At 39.0% G+C, this 8,487-nt stretch overlaps 1 protein-coding gene across 1 annotated transcript; it reads right to left on the bottom strand.

The window, feature by feature from the left end:
- Window positions 1-2,059: 2,059 nt before the first annotated feature.
- LOC122061013 (scarecrow-like protein 3) lies at window positions 2,060-4,662 on the bottom strand. The gene is made up of 2 exons (XM_042624162.1): window positions 4,196-4,662; window positions 2,060-3,765 (listed from the first exon to the last, which is right to left on the bottom strand). The coding sequence occupies exon 2, from the start codon at window positions 3,738-3,740 to the stop codon at window positions 2,316-2,318; it is 1,425 nt and encodes a 474-aa protein (XP_042480096.1). The 5' UTR covers window positions 3,741-3,765; window positions 4,196-4,662; the 3' UTR covers window positions 2,060-2,315.
- Window positions 4,663-8,487: the final 3,825 nt, after the last annotated feature.

Here is an 8,487-nt window from a genome sequence, read left to right as displayed (position 1 = left end):
TGATGAGGTTTGAGATTTTAAGTTAGGTAGTGAAGGATGAGACCACAGGTAAGAAGTGGAAATCAAGGTATTAGTTCACCATATTATTGGGATATTAATGATGAGGTTTAAGATTATAAGTTAGGGAGTGAAGGATGAGATCACAGGTAAGAAGTGTAAATCATGGTTTTAGTTCACCATATTAGCACTAGTAATGGTTGATGCAGATATTAATACTATGGCACAACGGTTAAGTTGTACTATTATAGTTTGGTAGTCATAAGTTTGAAACTTGCAAACAATCTCTCGACTAAGCAAGAGGCAATACTGTGTACATGTGTCCACATTTGACCCTCTCAAACCCTATAGTAGTAGGAGCCACGTGCATTGAGGAAATAATGAATCTGGATCCTGGAACCTCTCCTCACACAGGTGGCCTCCTCACGTGGGTTTCCATTGTCCATGCATGGAGTATCAAAGCACAAGCTAATGGTGCATTAATTGCTTTAATTCATGGTCCACATACTACTTAGGCGATGAGATCCTATGTGAGTGGGGTAACTCTCTCCCCTGAGGAACAGACTGGAGTCTATCCTTTTAGAGGGATGCCTGGAGAGGAAAAAAGTCAAAGATTCATATACATGGCCTATCAATGAAGGATTTGACAAAAGTCCATCTTGGGCATGCCCCTTTCCATAATCCTTAATTTTTCAAAACTTAATTTTGCCACTTGGCTGATTCTGATTGAAAGAAAAATTGGCATATGAACAAGAAACCTTATTAACCTGTTCACAATTACAGCCCTGTCTGGTGTGCCATGTGGCAAAGTCAAAACTTCTAACAGAAAAAACTGTTTGGGTTCTCTCTCTCTTCCCCACCCATTACCCCTATTCTTATGTGAAAGGATTTTGAGGCTCCCAACAGAGCCGTAAAACCTTGGAATGCAGTTGCTTCTACCATATTTGAGAATTTGTTTATTTGGATTCATCTACTTCAATGCTGGAGATAAAAATTCTTTACCATTAATGCAAAGAATTGCAGGTTTGGTGTCAATAATACTTGAAACCCTGTGAAAGAATCATATAATCCATCAATAGCCTAATATCAGTTTCTCATCAAAATAATCACTCCAGATGACTCCATTTTCTCTGAGGAATTTGGGCATATAATAACAGTAATGGATGATGAGACTAAACAAAATGGTTAATACAATGAGTAATAGAACCATTCATATTAGCAACATCAACAAACTAAAGAGTACACCAGTGCACGTTGAAGACTCTGGAAAGGAGGATAAGGCCAAAAGGAAGTGGACTGCAGGTTGCAGAAACCTCATTTGCATTACTGAATAAAAGTAATGCTCAGACAAGGATGGTGGCAATGATCAAGATGACAAGAACAACTGTGATACTTTCAATGAAGTTGCAGGCATAAATTATGACTAATGCTATATAGCTCGGCACATCCGAAAAAAGACGCCAGTTCAAGTATCATCATCTTTGGATCTAGAGGAAAAAATTAAATCACCAGCTGCTAAAGCAGTTCTAAAATCACAAGAAGATAGATGTTATACATCATCATCCACTATCCAATGGACTGAACTCCAATGCTGCAGTTTTCAAATAACAGATACTATCCTGTCAAACTACTGTAACTAATTTTTTTTCATACCAATCTACCCTTATTCATGGTTCAATCCATGGAGGCCGGCCTAGGCATCATGAAGGGCTTCAAGCCCTATTATGATTGTGGCCAAGACTATAAGAGGGGGATATCAGCTGGATTGACCATTCAAATCAGGCTAAATAAATGATCTTCACCCAGACAAAGACAGACTCCAATGTTCAAAAAATACTATGCTAGTTAATGGAATTAATCTTGAAGCATTTTCTGTTGAGTGATCTTTCCACCATGCTCATTTCAGGCCATGGTGGCCAACCAACTGAACAATCCTACACTGATATGCTAGGCATAAGATGCATGAAATGTTTTACCAATAATGCAAAAAAGGGTCAAATTTCTAGAGAAGAGACATTCAAATTGATAGAGATGAAATATCTGTAATGGAGAAACACCTTCATGATTCATGAAATTCAAAACATTGGCAATTTCGTATTAAACAAGAACACCGAAGTTAAGTATGAGTCTAAAAGAAAACCAGAGGATGGCTAATACATAAATTAACAAAATTTAGAACAGAGGATGAAGAAGCACTTCAAACCCTTCCACAGACTACTGTGCTTTTGCAAAATCAGGAAAAAAAAAAAGAGAAGAGGAAAACTCCAAAATCCTTTCTACACCGAAGAGAAAAGCTCACTCTTGAAAAATGATCAATCTCACCTCCTACACTTCCAAGCTGAAACAGAAAACAGGGCTCGATCTTGCCAGCAAATTACTAAACAACCGTTCTCTTCTTTGATCTTATATCCATCACAACCATAGGTCTGCAACAGTGTCCTTGCTTGCAACAGAGCATAGTAGCTCAAAGGTACCCTCCCAAACCCTGCAAAATCCAGCCTTCGGATCCACTTCTCAAGCTTCTCATGCCTTTCCTTCCTCTCAGCTCCCTCGCATGCAATAATATTCTTAATTTCTTCCCCAAAGAGCATCTTCTCTACCTTAATTCGCTCCATTGAAGTCCTTGATACTGTTGATTCCAAGCAATCAAAGAGTGATGCATAAAAGTAAAGTGCTTCCAGGAGTCTCTCCATCAAGGTTTGTCCATTATGGTTCGATTCTTGCTCGGTAACTACCATTACTTTTGGTGATAGGCCCCAGAGGGCAGTGAGGAAGCTCTCCATCTTTGCTAATGCAGATACAGATAATGGGGATGTAGATGCTGAATCAGGACTGGGGTTGTACCCGTTGACCAAATCTTTATCAAGCAATCCACCCAAACTGCTCTGGTTCATCTGCAGGACCCTCTGCAGGTGAACTGAATTTGAATTCTTGGAAGCAGATGGAGATTTATTCCTGAGGGCTTCATCATCAGATGCCAAGAGGGAATGCAATTGAAGGACAGAGCTAATTGCCAATGCCTCTCCAGTCTTAACACGCAAACTTTCAACATCGAGATTCTCCAACTTGCTAACTACAGGATTGAATTGAAATGGGATATCCAATTTTTCAGCTTCTTCGGTCAATCGAAGAGCTGTTTGTTCCAGTACCTCCTTCTGTTCATGAATACCTGTAATTCTCAAATGGGGTGGGCCTTCAGGTCGTGCACTCAATACCTGAAGAAGTGCAATCCACTGTGCAGGCTCTGCAGAGTTCAGATCAATGATATGCACCATCTTCTCCCCTTCCATCGCTTCTATAATGGACTGGTTGGTAATCAGATAGGAAACCTTCATGAAGGGGCAGAGCTCAAAGAACAATTTTCGAATTATAATTCCATCAGAGACCGAAGATATTCTTGTAGAATTGAAAGCTTTGTGCAGGCCAGGCCAGGCCTTGAGAATCCGGTCTGCAAGCGCCTCAGTGAAGTAGGCAGCAATCCGCTGCATAGTATCTCCATCAGGAGAGGCAAGGTGTGAGATTTGCTCGAGTGCGATATTCGTATTCTCGAGACTACCAGAAGCGACATGGTTAGCACAGGACAACAACAGATGGATCAGATACAACCCACGCTCCTCAGATTTAAGCTCTCTGAGCCATGGGTAAGGTGATCCTAAGCTAGGGGAAAGAGACATCAGGGAGAAAAACTGAAGGGGTGATGAAGTCACAGATGATGATCCATCATCTTGAACCATTCGTGCCATTCACCACCAAAGTGATTCTTCTTCTCTGTAGATGGCAGAGCCAAACAATTTTCAAAAACTGCTAGAATAAATTCCAAGATTGAAACTTGAAGACACAAATAAGAACTCTGTTCTACTTGGGTTGCCAAGTCTTATATAGTCTGAAGAGAAGAGAATTTGCAGAACAATCCTTTATCTTAACAGTAAAAATCAACCCAAAAAGGAATGTGAATTCAGAGAACTATTTATGCAAGAATCTGTGCTCCGGTACTTCAGATTTAAATATGCAGGAAAATCTCAATCACAAAGAGAGGAGTCAAAATGAACTGGAAAGGCTTGTACCCCTCAAATCAACACAGAAATTAATTAAAAAATGCAACCTCGGAGGACAGGCTCAAATGGGTAACACGTCTTTGAAGACTGAGATGAAAATCAAGCAGAACACATAGACAAAAAAACAGAGGAAAGAACAGTACCAGAGCAGCAGAAACAGCCTATAAATTCCTCTCCTCTGTGAACCAAGAACTACAAAACCCCCAACTGGGTTTGATTTCCTCAAAAACCCAGAAGAAGCCCCATCATAATCTGCTTTCTTCTCTTGGTTTTTTGCCTATCTGAACTGGTTGTTAAGGTGGGTGTTCTAGTTTTGTCTAGGGTTTTGTTCTATCACAGGAGAAGAGAGGAGACAGAGGAGACTACAGACTCATTGATGCATTAAAGAGTCTCTTTTGATGAATTTTCCACGGCTGTGTTGGCATCAATGCGGGTGAGGAGGGTGTGAATTTGTCGTTATTGATTTGTTTTCGTTTGAGGAGGTACAGAGGGATATGGTTGTGGAATTTGTGAGAGGTTAATAGGCTATAAATTTTCTTTCCCTTGCCCTTTCCCTATCGCTTGTCTCTCTGGTTCTTTCTCTTTCTCTCTCTTCTCTCTAAAACTGTCCCTGTTGAGGTTTTGTCTTCATGTTAGGTGGAAGAGGAATAAGGGGCTGGCATAGAACTTGTTATTATTCCAAACCATCACTCCCATTCAAATATGCCCTAACAAAACAACAAAACAAGAGTTCTTGTTTTGTTACATCTGGGTCCTTGTGGGGGAATGCAAGGAAGGTCTCACCAGATGCTTCCAAAAACTTTGTTTGTTTTCTCTTCAGAGGCATAGACCATCCAATTGGTATTATCCTCTTACATTAGGACAAAGAGACAAGGAAGTTGGGAAAACAGCCAAAAGTAGAGGGCACATTTAACTCTACCTATGGAGTCTGATCCTAGGTGGCAAATCCTCTAATAAAACCAAAACCCTAGCTTCCATTCCTTAATCCTTACTTAAATCTATAATTTTAAATTAAACACTCCATTTCATGCCATTGCGGATTTTTTATTTATTTATTTTTTACAAATCCTTAATTGTTGACGGTTAGATTTACAGAACAGGGCCTAGAAGCTGAGGTATAATAAAAAAAATAAAAGGGAAGAGATAAAGGGGGGAGAGGGGGGAAAGAGAGGTTTCAAATAACAAAATACCAATGATTATAATCAAAGTTTGTAAAAATATTAGTAATAAACTTTTCTTTTCGATAAATATGATGGAAAGATATCACGCTGAATCTAGATATGATATTCAAGCAATCTGAGAGGATGTGTTTTATCCATCAATGGATTACTTAGATGATTAGGGTGAATTAAAGATTGTGTGGGTAAACGCACGATCCCGAATTCGAATCCCCATCTATACATTTATGATTTAAGTGGTGAATATGGCATCTGATCTAACCCAATATAATCGATTTGTATTGATTAATTTGATTCGATGCATACTAAGTCTGAAAGAGTTAGGTTAATTCGATGCATACTAAGTCCTACTGATTTATGGTTGATTTTACCCAATTTTAGAATGATTTGATTCGGAATAGATGGAGATTGATCTCGTATTTTATTTGGGGTCCTAAACTTTTGAGGGAATCTGAATTGTCCATTTAAGAAAGCATTATTGTGCAAATGCCAATTGGTAGGACAAATGGGTTCAATAATTTGACGATGGATAGGTCTTAGGTAGTAGGTACAACATTAAGGATATATGATTGAATTCTGTTCCAACAAAATTACTTATTTAACAGTTTACACTTTTACAAGCAAAACCCTAGCTTTCATTAAGGGGGGGGAGAGAGAGAGAGAGAGAGAGATGGATGATTGAAGGCTTCAATCACTTATTAATGAATAATGACCCATTTGTCAAGTTGGTTTGAGGGATGTGGAGATCAGATTGACACAACTGAAATATATCATTCGGAGGTGGATTAGGGTTTCACTTGGATCATGATGTACCACGTCTACTGCCTCGGGAGCCCACCGCATGAAAGTGTTTGTTTCCCATTAGAACCCCTAGGATGGGACAGCCCTCAACCCCTCATTTAAGTTGCCCATGACCCAATACTCCAAGTAAGCCAAAAATGGGTGAGTTGAAGGCTATTCATTATTGCACTATTGCTCTTCACATGATAGGTCCACCACATAATCACACGTGGTGGATTGACATTGGACCAAAATTAGATAACAGAGAAACTTTTAAGGAAAATCACAAGATTAATCACCTATGGGTCTGTGTTTACAAAATTACCCACAATGTCTTTTCTCCAATAGATTTACACAAAAGAACAGGTATTACAAATCTAATCAAAACAGTAACTTCCGTACCATCCTCTCATCTCCCTACGAGTTCAACAAATACTTTGCATCCAATCGGCTCTAAAAAGACCGATTTCCATCATCTTCACTGGTGTGAGCATAGAAAATAGATCAGACAATTCCATTGTTGCGTTTCAATCTATTCTCAAGCATTTTTCTTGCTAAAATACATCACCGAGTACGACTCGACTGACCTTATAATCCTCTCCAACTCATTTATTAGACCATCCCCTCCCTCATTTGTCTTCCAATATTCTTTTCAGTTTTAAAATTTGAGTTTCAATAAATTTTCTAGCAATTGTTCATAACATTGGTGCAGCTCATAGAATCTCAAGAGAACCCAATTGAAAGACATTTGTCACGAGAATGTCACCAACTTATTGCTCAATTGAAATGAAAATAAAGCATTTACAAAACAACAAAGGGGGAGGAGCTCCATGTGCCCTACACCTACATTGGGTGGCTGGGGTGTGTTTCTGAAATCACAGAAGCATCAGGCGAAGTAAATAACAACGTAATGTCAAAAGGGATAACTCCAAGGAACAAGTTAGCAACGGATCTGACAGTAACGAAGGCGCTTCCGAAATGGCAGAGGCTGTTAATTTTAGTAGAGAAGAAGAATTGAGGAGATTTAAGGTGAGAAAGAGATGGGACGAAGGGAAAGCACAAGGTAGAGAGAGAGGGAGAGAGAGAGAGAGTGGAGGGGAGTAGCGGACAATGGAGGCATGGATGTCAGTAGAAACTAAGATTCCAGCAATCCTGATAAGGTTACCCAAAAGGGAGTTTTTATTGTCGCTGGTAAAGCAGATGAGGTGTCATAGTCGGAGGAGGTAAAAGGGGTTTCGGCAAGTTCTTCTGGCGATTTTGGTAGAATATTGGTTGTAATCATATTAATAGTGAAAACCCCTTTCCTCTATCGGAAATCTATTGACCGATCATCTACTGTACTCACTAGTGAAGATGACAATCGGACTTTTTAGAGACGATATCGGAGGAAGGTATTTGTTGAACCCTTAGGGATACGAGAGAATGGTACAACAGTTACTGTTTTGGTTAAATTTGTAATACCTATTCTCCTTTTGTGTATATTTGTTGAAGGAAAGACAACGTGGGTAATTTTATAATCACAAACCCATTAATGGGTAATCAAGTAATTTTCCCAAATTTTTATTCCTTGGTTTGTTAGAGATTTTTATCTCAACATCCCTAGCCTTTTCAATCTTCAATGGTTGCTTTCTTCAAAATACATTGGGGCTGTTCATGGGTGTGTTTAAAACTTTGGATAAAAGATTTGCATGACGCCAGTGTGTGAATCAATCGGTGTGCCGTGACACATAAAATTGGGCCTCACAGATTAGCTCTCTCTTAAAACCTCCCCTTATTAATGGGGTTCATCTCCTGCCCCTCCCATTACCTGTAATTTGTATACAAGTGTCGTAACTAATCCTCACACTTAAAACTTGAACACTTTCTTGTGATTGGAGATCTTATTTTCAAAAAGTTCTTTAAACTAAAATATATATATATATATATATATATAAACCATAAGTTAAAAATGATTTTAATTTAAAAGTAATTTGTCATTATATTATTATTTTATATATTTTTTAAATACATAAACGTGATGACAGAATCTATATTCATTGAAAAATATATATGTTATAAAGTAGAGGGAAAAAGGGAAAGTAAAATTTTTTTTTTTTTTGTTTTTTTGATAAACAAGTAACAAATTATTTAATACCTTAATTAATTAGGTGCATTTACGAACATTAGGATAGCCTAGTGGTGGTAGCTTCCGCTTGTGGAGCCGGCACCCAGGGGAGGAGGTCGTGGGATCGAACCCTGTCGTACGCATTGTGTGAGTGTGTGTGTGTGTGTGTTTTCTTATTTATTCTATACCCACCTGTGGATTGCCCAGATGGTTAGGGTGAACTGGGGATTGTGTGGATTAGACGCATGGTCTTAGGTTCGATTTTCCTCTGTGCATCTGCAATTTAAGTGGAGATCATGGCGGTGGGTTGCTGTGCTAGTCTCCCCGAGGATTAGTCGAGGTGCGCGTAAGCTGGCCCGGACACCTTGGTTAA

This window comes from Macadamia integrifolia, chromosome 14 (genome assembly GCF_013358625.1).
Source record: "Macadamia integrifolia cultivar HAES 741 chromosome 14, SCU_Mint_v3, whole genome shotgun sequence".
Taxonomy (NCBI): domain Eukaryota; kingdom Viridiplantae; phylum Streptophyta; class Magnoliopsida; order Proteales; family Proteaceae; genus Macadamia; species Macadamia integrifolia.
Note: the sequence above shows the minus strand (reverse complement) of the source record. Positions and strands in the feature narration are given on the sequence as shown.

Bases quoted from the DNA above. Each gene is read 5' to 3' on its own strand.
- LOC122061013 (XM_042624162.1), bottom strand. From the start codon at position 3,740: ATGGCACGAATGGTTCAAGATGATGGATCATCATCTGTGACTTCATCA.